At 42.1% G+C, this 15,753-nt stretch overlaps 2 protein-coding genes across 2 annotated transcripts; one reads left to right on the forward strand and one right to left on the reverse strand.

The window, feature by feature from the left end:
- The first annotated feature begins 5,652 nt into the window (after positions 1 to 5,652).
- Positions 5,653 to 10,115, forward strand: LOC109761267 (uncharacterized). The gene is made up of 9 exons (XM_020320070.4): positions 5,653 to 5,984; positions 6,866 to 6,916; positions 7,200 to 7,221; positions 7,340 to 7,454; positions 7,544 to 7,576; positions 7,993 to 8,118; positions 9,005 to 9,111; positions 9,191 to 9,262; positions 9,337 to 10,115. Exons 1-9 carry the CDS (start codon positions 5,721 to 5,723, stop codon positions 9,729 to 9,731), a joined length of 1,185 nt encoding a protein of 394 aa, XP_020175659.1. The 5' UTR covers positions 5,653 to 5,720; the 3' UTR covers positions 9,732 to 10,115.
- Positions 10,116 to 10,363: 248 nt separating this feature from the next.
- On the reverse strand, positions 10,364 to 14,596 carry LOC109761256 (uncharacterized). Its single transcript, XM_020320063.4, has 2 exons — positions 14,406 to 14,596; positions 10,364 to 12,528 (listed from the first exon to the last, which is right to left on the reverse strand). The coding sequence occupies exons 1-2, from the start codon at positions 14,510 to 14,512 to the stop codon at positions 10,491 to 10,493; spliced, it is 2,145 nt and encodes a 714-aa protein (XP_020175652.1). The 5' UTR covers positions 14,513 to 14,596; the 3' UTR covers positions 10,364 to 10,490.
- Positions 14,597 to 15,753: the final 1,157 nt, after the last annotated feature.

The following is a 15,753-nucleotide window of genomic DNA, read 5'->3' on the forward strand; positions in this document are numbered from 1 at the left end:
CTGCATTTCATTGATCAAAAGTTTCTGAATTCCTCATTTCTTCTCCTTTTTTCAACATATTTAAATGTTGGTCACTTCTTCTCTTTTTTTTCAACATTTAAACAACTTTGAACAACATTTAAACTAGGTGAATTTCTCATACAATTTCAAGATTACAAATTCCTCCATAATTCATGCCTCTCCATACATTTTCAACATTACAACCAGTGCGATTACCATACCTACAAATGCCCAAAAGTATTTGCAAATGGGTATTGGTAGTGCTTGATCTTCAAGGTTCCTAACCTTCTTCTTCAACATCCTAAGCTCAATAGCTAGCTCTCTGTCAGTGCGTGCTTCGCCCTCCATCTCTTCTTCCGGAGCTCGTGCTGCGGCCACTGCCGTTCGTGGCAGCATGCACAACCATTCTTCATGCTCTTCTTGCAGTTCATTCATCAGAGTCTTGGCCAGAGCATCGACCCAAAGAAAGAAGCATGTCACCTGCATGAACACCAAATAGATCAACCCATTGTTCAAAGATCCCGACCACAAAAATGGTGCAATTGCCCCGATTCTTACCCCATTCTCGCTGCACACGTAGAACGAACGATTCTGGTTCCTCGGTGTGTGAGAAACCCTTCGATCAACGCCCGCCCGGCACCGCGGACAGACGAAGACAAGCATGTCCACACGCGCCGGGCTCTACATCCGCGAGGTGGCGCGGGAGCTTGAGGAAGACATGGAGCTCGGAGCCGAAGGGGATCTCAACGCCGCCGCGCCCTCCACAGCTAGCTTCCCACTGCCGTGCTCTCTCTCTCTCTCTCGCCGTGCTCTCTGTCGCCGTGGTCACCGCCGCTGTCGCCCACTTATATAGCACACCCACAACGGCTCTCTGCTCAACGGCTCCCTGCTGGGTCCCACAAGCCACGCGTGCAACGGTCTGAATAAAATTGGCCGTCTCTGCCGCCTGGTCCCACCTGTAAGGGCCGAGTCAAAAGGTTGACCTGACGGAGACGGCAGAGTTCACGGAACGAGTTGGTGCGCACGAACTAGGGGCAAAACTGAGCACAATTCGCATCTGAGGGCAAAACTGAGTACATGGACACCACTGAGGGCAAAAGGATAATTAACCCTAGAAATAACGAATGGCAGTACTTTTGATTGAATTCCCCTTGGAATAATATCATAAACATTCGTCGTATTGAAATAATGTTGAGGGGTAGGATTAAGCATGTCCTCACTCACGCGCACCTGCATGCTTAACTTTGAGGTTTTTTGTAGATGAGCTTCCATAAAATAAGGAAATTCCTTATCGATATGAGTACTCTATCAATCCTATTAACCCAGATGTTATACTTCCCTTGATGACGATGACATCCCTAATGGAATAGACTTTCATACAAACAAAACTTAACAAAGTTGTGAGTTCAATTAGTCCATAAATAATTACTAACACCTCTACTTGATGTATATAGATCACGACAATATCGTATAACAGTAACTATAATGATGAACACAATTATAGGCTATACTGGACAAGGTGAAACCGATATGCAAACATATAACTAACATACTAGTTGCACGCGAATCTGGCGAAACAGACCAACATGTAAAGACTTATTTTTAAAAAAACTTTTTTAACTTGCAAACCTTTTTAATGAAATCTGCATGAATACCAGACATATGTTGTTATGTTCTATGAATTTTTAAGGATTTCATCACCCTACAGTACATAATCATAACATTGAACATAAAGGCAAAACTTGACACTTCGTTAAAAAGTAAGCAAGGAAACAAAATTTCCACAAAAGGCATAGCAAAATGACTGGACCAAATAAAAACAAATTAAGGATACTTATGGGGTGCCTCCCACAAGCATTTTCGTCCAGGCACTGGTATTGTTGAGATATCTATAACCATGAATCCCTCTCTCATCATAGTTTTCGGTAGCATCATGATCAAACTATATAATATACCTATCACACAACATTATTTTCATGATCCGCGTTCATAAAATTAGTATTACTCTACACCTAAGTAAATTCCTTCTCATTACATGACAAGATTCACAAACATGATTATCATTATTCTTAATAGCATAAGTATCATCATAATAATCATCCAAAAGTTTGCAATCATCATAGTTATCTGTAACACCTAGTGGGATCAATGGTACATGAAGTACTCTTCCAGCCCACTTTTTTTAGACATGGCCTCGCCCTGGCTCCACATTATATTAACATGAAGCCCAACAGAAAACGATATCAGGTTTATAGCACTCGGGTTAAAAAGTACATGTTCCTAACCTAGAAGGAGCGAGAACAGACATTAAACAAAGCTTTAGAGCAAAAACCAAGATAAATGCAAACAACATCATAGAATAGTAATTTCAGCCTTTCTAGATTTTCTCTCTCTTGATAGCAAGACATGTGTTTCATCACAAATAATCATCATATATTGCAATGTTGATATAGTAATGTTATAAAGACAACATAACTTTTGAGCCTAATAATAGAGTTCACTAAACCATTTTTTGCTCAAACCTGTGCCTTTTACAAAATCTGTCATTAATAAATTCCTTTCAAGGTCTATCCTCTCCACAATAATCACTATAATTATATGAGATCATTATCTTTTTTGTAATATCCAATATTTTACAAGAAAATTAAACTGCAATTTTGTTTTGTTTTCTTTTACAAGTAAAAGTAGTGAACAAGAAACTAAAAGATAAAATTGCAAAATATAAGAAGATACCTTCAATCGCTCACCTACCCGACAATGAAGCCGGAAAAAAGCTTTGATGTATACTAACCATTTCTATTCTTATGAACACTTGTTGGGCCTCCAAGCACAGGATTGCAGGACACGAATAATTTTTCCTCAATTGGTTGACCTAAGATTTATCAATCTGCAGGAGGTGTAGCATGCATGAATGTATTCCCCTCCCAAGCAACCTCATGATAATATACAATAAGTACCTTTCGTCCCCGACACAGAATACAATTGTCAATTGTATATATTCAATAGTTCGACGAAGAGATTTGATAATTTGGATGATGGGAATATTGTTGTTTGTAAATAAATATAAATAGCAAGGTAACAAGCTGTAGAAGTGACTGAAACGAGGTTGTAGGGGTTGAAAAAAGGTTCGGGGTTCATAGGTTCACTACTGTCAACTCTCAACATTAATAAGTTCACTGAAATACATGATATAACCTCACTAGGTACGGTAAAAGCATACCCATCTTGTAGATGCGGTAATCACACCTCAAAGTTCTCTTTTTAATCTTAATCTATTGAGCACCCCATTACCACCTCAGGCGTCTCCGAAAATAATATTATACATACATCACATGATCTCGTAAACGCACAAAGTTCAATATAACATGATCAAGATTTGATCTATAAAGAAGCTCATCACCAGAAAGGAAGAGATGCATCATATAATTCAACTCATCATCAATGCTCAATATCACAATCATGGATGCAACTCATATGGTCAAGAAATAGATATAGATGACACATAGCTACTGCTTAAAAACCCTAGCCTTGAGGGGGAATACTCCCACATCATCATGGGGGAAGCAAGGGGCGATGAAGAGGTCAAATACAAAGATTCCCCTCCAACAGAGTGCTAGAACACGACCAAAAGAAGATTACCTCGGAATGCAAAGGGGCGGTGTCAAAAAGTTTCTGTAAAAATACGACGAGTGTTTTGGTGGTTATATAGAGGCAATGGAAAAGGGAGGCGGGCAGGGGGGCCCACCTTGTCCCAAGCCCAGGTCTCGTGGCCTCGTCTTGACATAAAAACAACTCCTGCATATTTTCTAATAAATTTTGTAAGTCCAATTTTTTCCTGAAATAAAAAACATTGAAAAACAAAAACTAGTATCAAGCTCCAAATTAATAGGATGGTTTTAATAAACATTAATAACTTTGCATAAATTATGAAAATATGGAATGAACAATAAAAAATTCATAGCTATGTAGGAGACGTATTAGTAGTGTGTCTCAGAGTAACGATGACACATAAAACATAAGTATATGTATGTGTAAGGAGAAATCAAACACTTATGACAAATCCTAGCATATGTGGAAATTATGTTATCTAAGTAATATGTCCATAAGTCTACTAGACCGACTATGATCACATCCAGTGACTAATGCTCCACTTAAGTGACCGACTACCATCGCAAGAACAAGCATTAGATAATAAAACATAATAGGCCTGCAAGGCCTACGAGGACAGGGTGCAAGCTGACAAAGGGGCATCTTCGTCCATTTCTCGCACAAGCCACGAAGATCAAGAATTTGGGCACTTGCCCAGTGAGCTCTGATGGCAGCAACAATTTGTAGTGGCCATGAGGATGACATAATGTTGTAACAGGTGAGGGATTGCTTACAACTCTGTGTTTTCCTCACATGTTCGCCTCTTCCAAAAGCTCTGACAATGCTCATCATCGGCGCGCCTGGCGGCACTGCGGCCCAACGTAGTTGTGGAGGCCCTGGCAACTGGTGTTTATGGCTGGTGTGAGCGCTCCCGAGTCCCAGAGACTTGTGCTAAGACCTTGATTTTGCCGATGTGGTTCTAGAAGGACCCGTTGGTCATTGATCTAGTTCTGCATCTGGACCTCTGTGTTGTCGTAGCTTGTCCATGATAGGGATACGAGTACTTTGTGATCCATATGTGTTTGGCTCAGTGGCGGTGGTTGCGATGCGACTCCTCTCCCTGCGGTGGTTGGCCTATGCTCCTGCTACGACGGGCTTCGGGGGTTAATGACGATGGTGAAACCTGCGGGTTTCGTCCCCTCTTTGGGGCGTTGTCTTGGATCTGACCGTCGTTCTTTTCCTCGTGCGATGGAGGAAACCATATGTTAGACTCTCTGCTCGACAACGGTGCCACAAATTTGTCCCCTCCTTGGAGGTGTCGCCTAAGATGCTCATGGAGTCCTCACCAGAGAGATGTAGTTAGGGTTGGTCACTTCTCAGGGTGTGGGCGTCTAGGCGCAATGTACTCCATTTGCCGATGATTCCTTGATAACTTCTTCTTCAGCACCGACCAGACCTTGTCATCCACTCGCTAACTCTCCTAGGTGCATGGATGAGGGGTGTGTTGGCCCAGACTGCTCTAGAGCCCTCACGCTATAGAGGTCTTCCGACAACGATTGTGGCACGCTTTGATTGCCGTGTGTCTTGCCTCCTTGAGGCTAGACAAGTCGAGGCGTTGAGATGTGGTTAAAAGAATAGTGGTGTAATGGTCAAAAGGTGACGTGTCTGTCGAAGAATGCGAATATAAGTTGGACATGAGATTTTAGGTCGTCAATTTAACTAGCAAAATATGTGTCATATACCACACACAAAAAATAGCATTGATTCATATTAGTTGTCGCTTAAAGGGATGTAAGTATTTAGCACTGAAATATGCCTATATACATGTGTTTCAGGGACAACTAATATGGTTTTGAGATTTCAATCGACACGAATCTAAATTTTTTTTATGACATTTAACACATATTTTGATAGTCAAATTGAAGAGAGGTGTTCATAGGGGTAAGGTATGCGTATGTGTATCCATATAGATGAGTGTATAGACGTATATATATAAACGCTTGTGTCTGTACTGATGTTAAAAAACTTACATTCCCATCGGAGTACGCCTTTTCTTTTCATGGTGTATTCCAGAGAAAAACATTTGACAACCAGGTGAGCCACCGTGCTCGCGCGCGGCGCGCGGCGCGCGTATGCACCGTGCACCTACCGCAGGGCAGCTGTCAGCCTGGCACGTACGACTCCCAACCCGAAACAAGATGTTCGTGCGGTCGTGCTCCCTTTCTTCTTGGTCGGCGGCGGGAGCAGCAGCAGTAGCCGCGCGCGCCCCGGCGAGCCCTCCTCCTCTCCCCTCCTCCCCGGCCACGCCGCCGCCCAAGCCCGGGTCCAGGTCCATGGCCACCTCCGGCGCCGGCGCCGGAGCCGGCCGGGTCCGCCTCGCGGTCGTCGGCGATGTGGTACTCTCCCTCCCTCCCCCTCTTATTAAGAGTTAAATAAAACCGTTAACCCTCTATATTTCCTCGCGGGCGTGCTTCGGGTCGTCGAGACTGGCGTTGTGGTTCTTCATGGGGTTCGGATGCGTAGGTGGGGATTGGGCGCTGAAGTCTCTGCTCGTTGACCTGGTTAATTCTGTTAGGCTCCGATTTGGGTGCAACAAGAGGGGTTCAGGTTCAGCGATATCTGTTTTTGTTTGCGAATTGCGAGTAGTGTCCATCTAAGGTGCATTTGATCTTAGTTTAGATTGGGTCATATAGGACGATGAGTTAGATGTGATGGCTGCTCTATTGAAGGCAGGTTCTGGCGTCTATATGAATATATTGTGGGGAAATGCATTTTCTGGCTTCAAACAAACCCTTGGAGTGGCATCTTTTGGATACCTTTTCCCCTCTCCAACAAGCACCCAAATATGTGTTGTTCTGTATTATAAGAAGTTGCCCGAATTGCGCAATAGTATAGATCAACCAAACTCAAACAAAAAGAAAACCAAATTAGGCTACCAGAGGAAACATGCAAAAACAGAGGAAAATGCAGATCAACCGAGCTCAAACATGCTGCGGCCGAGCGTGCAGCAGCAGGCGTCTGAGCGCCTTCGCACCAGCCCTCACAAGAGCACCAGCGTGATCATCTGTTCTTTTGAACCATGATGTGAAATCACCGTTGGGCTGTGGTGAGATGGGTAGCCGGGAGATTAAGTACGGTAGGAGCGCACTGTAAGCAATCCCCCCCCCCCCGGTGGTGCTCAAAGTATAGAAAATAGATATATTGTTATCATGTATCCCCTGAAATCCACGTAACCAGAACAGGGTATTAATTGGATGTTATGCACTGGACATTGCAGCATGATGATTGGATCCTTGATGAAGATACAAAGGCACTCCATTTTCTTCAGGTATTGCACATTTATATGGATCCAGTCTGTTGTACTTGGATATCTCATCATGTTCATATTTCATTGTTGTAACTTCTCCCTTGTTCTACAATGTACTACGCATGTCCTGTCTGTTTGTGATGTGCTGGCCTCCATATGCTTGCCACCCATTCTTAATCATGTTACATGTGTTCCATTTACAATATGGGCATTGCACTTTGAAAGAAAAATTCATACCACAAATAATTCTCTATCCAGACTTTTTTGTTGTCAGAAGCTCTAACTTGTTATATTTGAAATGCAGCCAGATCTGGTGCTTTTTACAGGTATCCTTCCTTGCTATTTCTGCATTACATGATTTGCTAATTTCATTTTCGTTGGTGAAGTGCGTGCAATGTGCTTATTGTTTGTCATCTCCTGTTTGTTCTCCTCTATTTGTGGCAGGTGATTATGGCAACGAGAATGTCCAACTTGTCAAAAGCATTTCGGATCTTCAGTTTCCGAAGGCGGCAATTCTTGGTAATCATGATTGCTGGCGTACACATCAATTTTCAGAGAAGTATGAGTCATATTTTCATTTAGTAAGTTGAAACTGTAATAACTGCACTTAGCTATTCTGAAATCCTTGTGTGCTTGATTGGTACTCAGGAAGGTAGATCGTGTCCGGCTTCAGCTTGAAAGGTAAGATCCATTAATATGCTACGAGCTGCATTTGTGGAGATTTTGTTGGAGGAACTGTCAATTAATTACTCTTGCAGGCTTGCACAATTCCTCTTCAGTTGTGCCATGACACTGTAACCACCATAAGGTTTCTAACTTTACTGCTAGGACATTTTGTTAGGTGTTTCTCTTTTTATTTAAAAGCAAAGAACTAAGTTGGAATAATACTTAAATTTAAGAGTGACTGAATCGAGTAAACTGTGATTAGGGACCGCTGAAGAAAAAAAGATTAACTAATTCTCAGGCTAATTTGGCTTTAGTAGTTCACAGTGCTAGAAGTGCAGGATGAGTCTGGATTATTAGCAGTATTCAGCAGACTATGATACCCTTTGTGCAGGAATGCGACCAATGATACCTTTTTTTCTTGTGAATATCAGCCTTGGTGAGCAGCATGCTGGATATCAATGTTTGGATTTTCCAACAATAAAGTTGAGTGTTGTTGGTGGGCGACCATTTTCTTGTGGGGGTGACAGGTTATTTAGACCAAAGCTTCTGTCACAACGGTTGGTAAGAGATGTACTAACCGATAGATACCTAGGTTCCTCAACTTTCTGTTAGGTATATCTTTGTCATGAATTTATTTCTATAATCTTGTCCTTCACTTCTGCTATTTCTGAATTATGTTTTTAAAGCTGTCATGTGAATTTGTTTAGTAATGGTTTGGTAATACAATGACCAGAGTGGCAGATATCATATTTATTTCCTTCTCATGTCAAATATTAATGAATTATATATCCATAAGATATTGCTGTATTGCCAATAGATAAACATCCGGCTGTCACCCTCCTGCATGGTTCGGGAAAATAAATCCCAATGTCCAAGCTTAAAGGTTTCATAGTCTGTTCTTGATTAGGGGGATTCCTAATTGTATCACAAGGCTAGTTTGTTATCCTGTGCTTGACTACTTGTGCTAGGCAGTAAAAATATCAGTGCGTGGCATGTTGGTGCCTATAAGGATCTAAGGCCTAAGGATAATATGCTGTATGTCATAATCTGAAATAATCTAAGAAGATGAGGATACCAGACCAGATATGTAGAGTAATTGGTTCCTTAACTGGTTTTGGTTATGGAACTAGCTTATTAGTCTGCAACTCTGCATTCACTGAGCGCTAGGATTAATACAGCCCAGCCTCCAAAAGTTTCACTGGAACTATTTTCACCTCTTTTCTGTTTGCCCATTGTGTTGACACTCTGATACACCTACGAGATGTGGTAGTTGACTGCCATTTGGCCATTCCTACAACTTAGTTTGCCTTACAAGGGAAGTGCATCACAGGCCATTCTTGCTTTTGTCCTCTCCCTTCTGTGAAGAACTTCTGTTGCTGTTCATAAGTCATAACTGTAACTTATAATTCATCGCTCGTTGGTTGGCTGCGACCATTCATGTAGGTATGGTGTCGATGATATGTCAGGAAGTGTGAGGAAGATATACGATGCTGCTACGGCTGCACCAGAGGAGCATTCTGTCATACTACTTGCACATAATGGACCAACAGGTCTCTGAACATTTGAATAATCTAGTTGTATAGACATCTCATGTCCTAGCAAGCTTACCTTTCTATCATGCCTACGCAGGTCTAGGTTCAAGAATCGATGATATCTGCGGGCGGGATTGGGTAGCTGGCGGTGGCGATCATGGCGATCCAGGTCTGGTATTCATGATGATACTCCCCTCTAGTTAGCTTTTCTGAAACAGTTGCTTCATATGGCAACTTCTGCAGATCTGGAACAGGCGATATCCGACCTGCAAAGGGAAACCGGGGTTTCGATCCCGCTGGTCGTGTTTGGGCACATGCACAAGAGCTTAGCCTACGGGGGAGGCCTTAGGAAGATGATCGCCTTCGGAGCCAACAACCAGACCATATATCTGAACGGAGCGGTCGTGCCTAGGGTGAAGCCTGCAGAAGCAATGAGCCCCTCCACGATCTCCACCAGCGAAAGAGACGAGCTCCAAGAATCGGCATCTGTGGGGCCCATGTCACGGGCGTTCACCACTGTCGACCTCTTCGACGGCACCGTCGAGAAGATCTCTGAGGTCTGGGTTCTTGTGAGCGGGGCCCAGGCTGAGCTCGAGGAGGAGACTGTCCTGTACAAGCGTCCTCGTGAGCATATGTGACGTCTAGGCTGGTATGAATAATGCTGTGGCGATGCTGCTGGAGCTGTTAAAAGAGTGTGAGTTGCTGTGTATGAACGGGAGTGCATGACACTGGGATTGGGGAAGTCAGCATTCCTGGTTGAAGAGGCCTTCAACGAGAGATACTTGGGCATTCCTACCGCAGTGGGTCGTATTACTAGGGGCACGTTCGACCACATCCGTGAGAGAGCTAGAGGAATGATCCAGGGATGTTCTGAAAAACTGCTAGCGTGTGCTGGCCAGTAAATTCTTCTGAAATCGGTCATTCAGGCAATTCGAGTATGTTCCTGTTAACAAAAAATGTTTGTAAGAGTTTTAACTTATCCCATGGTGAAATATTTTTGGATTAGCTCACTTGACAAGAAATCAGTGCACTGGGTGTCCTGGAGCAACCTAGCAACTACCTGGCAACTCCGAAATGCAAAGGTGGCATGGGATTGGGAGACTTGCATCTGATTAACCTTGCTTTACTTGGAAAACATGGTTGGCGTTTCTTGACAAACCCAAATTCCTTGTCTGCAAGAGTACTGAATGGGTGCTATTTTTCCAGAGGTTGATTTTATGCAAGCCAGAGCTCCCAAGCCAGCATCGGCTACTTGCCGGGGGATTATCGCTGGAAGGGAAGCTCTCAATGCCGATCTGACAGAAACAGCAATGCCAAATTGGCAGTACAATACACACTATGGCGTGCGTGGAGTAGTAAATTGCAAAAATGAATGATCACAAATTCCATGTTTCTGCTCAGGTGGCCGGGGTAGTGTTTTCTCTAGCTTTGCTGATACTGGAAGCTACCAACCTCCTCAGCATGGAGAGCTCCCGCAGTTCGCTTCCCGTGCTTTCGACATTTTTAAGCCTCTGAAGCCGCTCTGCCACCTCTGCCATTTTTGGTCGCGCCAATGCATCCAGTTTCAAACAGTCCATTGCAACCATCTGGATCCTTTCAAGTATTAAAATGTCCGCCTTCGCGGCTATCTCCTTGTCAAACATGGTGTGCCCTTTTTTCATGTAAGCTTTCCTCAGTTCCTGCGGGCTGTTGTTGCGATACCCTCCTTGTTTCCTGGTTATAAGTTCCAAAAGGAGAATTCCAAAACTGTAAACATCACCTGATGTGCTACTGATGCTGTGACATATGAAGAGAGGCCCGGAGACCTTCGGTACCAAACTGTCATCTAGCAGTATGTTGGCGGATGTGACGTTAGCACCCACAAATGCAAAGGATCGTGAATGCAGATATGCTAACGCTTCCGCGCATCCAACTGCGATATCTAGACGTATACCAAGCGGGAAGCTGTAGTTGCCACGAAGGATGTCCTGGAGATTCCCGTTTGCAGCAAACTCATACACCAATATTGGGACATCCGCCTCCAAGTAACAACCCAACAGTTTGATAATGTTATTGTGGAGAATGATGGAATAGATGAGCATGCTATTTGTAAAGGATTCACTATGGGCTTCATCCACTGCGGTCTCTATATTCACTGCCACCAATGTGTTGTCCTCAAGAGTCCCTTTGTAGACCTCACAAGATGAACACTTGGCAATTACATCTGATGAATAACCATTGGTGATTTTTCTTATTTCTTCTCTTGTGAAAACCCTCAGGTTTTGCATTTGCTCTACTATTGGACCTGCGTTCCTCATGAAATTCCGGGGTGCATTCCAAGTACTAAACATGCCCAAATTGTTCAGCTTGTAGTACATAGTAGAGTTAGAACTGGCGGAAATGCTTTGTCCTTTTCGGTTCACATTTTTCATTGACCACCGACCTGTTTTTTCTTGATCTTGCTGGCAGTAAGCTTTTCTAAGAGCCCGTAGACGTTCTGTAACATCTTTCATTTCAGGGCGTTTTTTTATATCCCTTCTGAGACATTCAGCTGCAAGCTTTCCTATATTGTCCAGAACTTTCATGTTGCTCACGTTTGCTATTTTAGTATCAAACATCGCTCTTGCTGTTTTCCCCTTTTCAATAGCTTGAGTGAAGTTTCTCGTGACTCCGGTACTCATCCCATTCTCATTTACCTTTGCCCTGGTAACAAGCTCTACCATAACAACCCCGAAACTGTAAACATCATTTCTAGGATCGACCCGTCCAGTTTCAAAGAGCTCTGGATCCATGTAACCTCTGCTTCCTGCAACGTGCATGGTGTAAGCAGTTTCGTCCATGCAAAGCAACCTTGATATTCCAAAGTCGGATAATTTTGCGCCCAAGTTCTCATCTAGAAGTATGTTGTCAGGCTTGATATCACCATGAATGATTGGTTGATGCAATGAATGCATGCATGTTAATGCCTCAGCACATTCTATAGCAATACCCAACCTTGCATCCAAAGAAATGTGATCATCACTGCCATGGAGAAGATCTTTGAGGTTTCCTCCAGGGATATACTCGGTGACAATCATTAAAGCATTTTCTTCTAAACAGTAGCCCAAGAGCCTAACAACATTCTTGTGGTCAATTCGGCAATGAACAGTTATCTCCTTAGCAAACCCGTCTTTCAAATTCTGGCAGATATATTTCTTGACTGCAACTGTACTACCATCATCAAGAACGCCTCGGTAAACTTCTCCAAAGGCACCTTTGCCTATGGGATTTTTGTAGTTCTTCGTAATCATTTTAATCTCATCTTCTGTGAAGTTATTTATACCATGATTGTTCACTGGTCTCCGCTTTGCCCTTTCGTTGCTTTTGATGAATTCTCTAATCATGTCCTCAAAGCGCTCCATTATGTGAACAAGGGTTATGTAGCTGATCTCCAAGTAAAGTTTTCTGACCTGCCACCTGTTCCAAACAAGTAAATTCGCTGTACTAATTAAATAGTTATGGGAACAAATTATTATATATTTTGAATTCAAAAGACAAACATTAAACCTGGTGATTACTGGTTTGTTTGATACTAGCCACCGACCTGTTTTTTCAATGTGAACCTGATGACCTAATTATGCGTTTTGTTTTGCAGAGTTGTAGTTTACTTTTTCAAACTTGTGCTTTATGCATGAAGTAATATTTTTTTCTTTCGCTGATTGTATAGAGAATGCTGGGAGTGACCAATTAGCAAAGTTTTTTTTTTCTCCAAGTACCCAATTAGTAGTTTCCAGTACAGATGTTTCTGCAACAATAACAGATTCATAGTTCAACTTATGTGATCTGCACTAACCTGCAGGCTACATGCAAAAGTGTTGGAGATTAATTTATTTTCTAGGTAGTCAAACTCTAACTAATTGTATTTGGCGAAGTGTTAGTGCACCCACCGGGAGCATCTTGATTATATTTGCGACATTCCAAGAATACATGAATGGGAAAAATATAGGAATTGGCTGTCGTGGCATCTAAGGGTCTCTTTGGTACGTGGGAAAAAGTGGCGGAGAAATATTCGAGTAGGAAATTTATTTATTATGTTCAAATGAATGGATAAAAAAGAGGAGGACCATTTTCTTTGATATCGGTTTCAAAGGAAAACGCGAAAATGTTAAATCCATTCGAACCTCCTTTTAGAATTCTTACACACGAAGAACAAGACCGAATTCTTTAGTGGCATAACAACATCCTACTGATGACTTCTATCAAGTAGTTTGACTTGTTTATTAGAATTCTATGTTTTTTCTTTCCATGTAGATCAAACTCCCAAGTTTACAAAATTCATTTGCATTTGTAGTCTTCTTTTTGCACATTTCTGCCATATTAATGTGTTTGTTTTCGTTTCTTATGCTTTCAAAATCCAGCAAACCAAAAAGGACTTTCAAAGGAAAACACACAAAAACACCGGAAATAGGAAAATCGGAGGAATTGCCATCGTTTGACTACAACCACGGAAATGTGTAATAGAAATTGTTTGGTTGCGCCGCATGAAAAACATATGATTTCTTTTGAAGGATCATATCTATGCCATAGTTATCGTTGAAGCAAAGAATTTTCCATGAGGTTTGATTAAATGAGAGTCACCTCTGAAACTGCACATAAAGTACCCCCTCCGTTCCAAAATACTTATCGTGGTTTTAGCTCAATTTTGAACTAAAACCATGACAAGTATTTTTGAACGGAGGGAGTAGATCGCAGGAGAAAACCATATGATTTTCAATCCTACAAACACGAACAAGCATCATATGTGAGAAAATTATCTGAGGAATAGAACCCTCCAAACTTTGTATGGAAATACTTTCTGAACCAAAAAGGCCCTCAAATATGAAGTAGAGATTGTTTGCTTGCATCACAGAAGAATCACCGTAAAACAGCTCCTTTCTGTAAAGAAGACTGACGTGTGTTACAATTGTCAGAGAAACAATTTTTTTCCATATAATTAAGGTCAATGGAAGCTTTTTCCCTGCAAACTAAAGGTCAATGGAAACTTTTCTATGGATGCTGCCCACCGAATCACTACTCCTTTCGAAAGGAATACCTACGGGATCCAATCCAATACTCACAGAAAAGAACTCTCGAAATCAGTTTTGATCCTCCGAAATTGCCATGATACTTTTTTCTTAAAATTGGATTGGAGAGGCCCTAACAGTGAGATTGTTGACCAATTTATTTCGAAGGATGAAGTCAAGCGGAGCCCACCAAAATTAAGGCGGAACCAACTCGGTACGAGTTGAGGCACTCCATGTCAAGAAATCAACCAAGAGAAAGAAAAGGAAGAAGTTAAGCTACAGAATACATACCACGGCATGCAGCTGGGCGGCGTAACAGTTCTGTAGAACGATCGATGGCCTGGGTTGCGAGGGAGGCGATGACGATGTAATGGACCACTTCTGGTACTAGTGTCCATCCAAAGGGGCCATAGCACTTCCAAGTTTCCAACCACGAACTGGCGCAACCACAATTCGATATGCTCCTTTTTCTCTATGCACGTAGCAACAAATCAAGCACTGTCCCACAAATTGGCGCAAGCGCTTCTGGTCAAAATAAAATAAAATTGACGCGTCTTCTCGTGCCTTCCTCTGTCACACTCCCAAACCCCGCCAAGTCGTCTTGGCACTGGCCTTCCGACGTCACACTACCGAGACCCAACCACTCAAAGACCAAGTCCTGCATATTGGTTGGATGGTTAGAAGGACAGTGGTATTTCCAGCCTATCAGAATTCAAATCCCTGTATTCGCATTTATTTTGAATTTATTTCAGGATTTTCGACGACGCGTGTTCAGTGAAAGGAGATGTTTCCGTTGACTATGAAACGTCTGTGTTGACTTCGTCAATCTAAAGATGATATGCCGGCTCAGTCTCTCGAAGGTGCTCATAGGGATATGGTGCGCGTACGTAAGGGTGAGTGTACGTGCATATATATGAGTGCATACGTCTGTACTGTGTACTTAAAAAAAGGGACCAAGTCCTTGTTTGAGAGCTCGGTGGAACTTTCTGCTGACATTAGGGAGAAACACACAAAAGGTGGATACATACACAATACACATGAGATAGGATATGACTTCTTTTTTTCAGTTCTCCAGAGAGAATATATTATACAATTGTGAAACTTTGCTCTTAATTTGATTATATAATAGATTTGTCATGTGTGTTCCAGTAGGACTCCACCTATGCATGCTAGTTGAATATCAGTAAGTTGCGAAGGAATAATAAAAACTAGAGGATACCCTGCGTGCTGCTACAAGAATTGGTTAATGAAATTTTAGTTGATAATATGAGAACCAAAATTTAAAATACATATGACTTATCATATTTGATTATGTATAGTTGTAACAATTTATTGAATATAAGTAGATTAGTTGAATGAAAAATATATGCATGGTTGAATGCTGTGGTGAGTCGTTTCTCATGTATGATTGCATATTGAGGCGGGCCTTATCCCATTCATAATTATATGGTAAGATGGCATATTTGCATGCATGTTGAGATAAATAAGTTAGTGAGGATGACTCTCTTTGGTATATAGAATAACAAACAGATCCTCTCCCCTACTTCATTTCTCCTCATAGTTGTCATGTTTTCTTAACCACCCTCTCCTTGCAAGAACACAAAAGCAGCATCTTTCTCCGCGGCCTCTCTCGAAACAG

The sequence above is a fragment of the Aegilops tauschii genome, chromosome 7, assembly GCF_002575655.3.
Source record: "Aegilops tauschii subsp. strangulata cultivar AL8/78 chromosome 7, Aet v6.0, whole genome shotgun sequence".
Classification (NCBI taxonomy): domain Eukaryota; kingdom Viridiplantae; phylum Streptophyta; class Magnoliopsida; order Poales; family Poaceae; genus Aegilops; species Aegilops tauschii.

Excerpts from the sequence above, each read along its gene's own strand:
- LOC109761267 (XM_020320070.4), top strand. The coding sequence starts at position 5,721 with ATGCACCGTGCACCTACCGCAGGGCAGCTGTCAGCCTGGCACGTACGA. Across the intron at positions 7,455-7,543 it reads ACACATCAATTTTCAGAGAA|GAAGGTAGATCGTGTCCGGC; the intron begins GTATGAGTCATA and ends ATTGGTACTCAG. Across the intron at positions 7,577-7,992 it reads GTCCGGCTTCAGCTTGAAAG|CCTTGGTGAGCAGCATGCTG; the intron begins GTAAGATCCATT and ends TGTGAATATCAG.
- LOC109761256 (XM_020320063.4), bottom strand. The coding sequence starts at position 14,512 with ATGGACACTAGTACCAGAAGTGGTCCATTACATCGTCATCGCCTCCCT. Across the intron at positions 12,529-14,405 it reads CCGCCCAGCTGCATGCCGTG|GTGGCAGGTCAGAAAACTTT; the intron begins GTATGTATTCTG and ends TGTTTGGAACAG.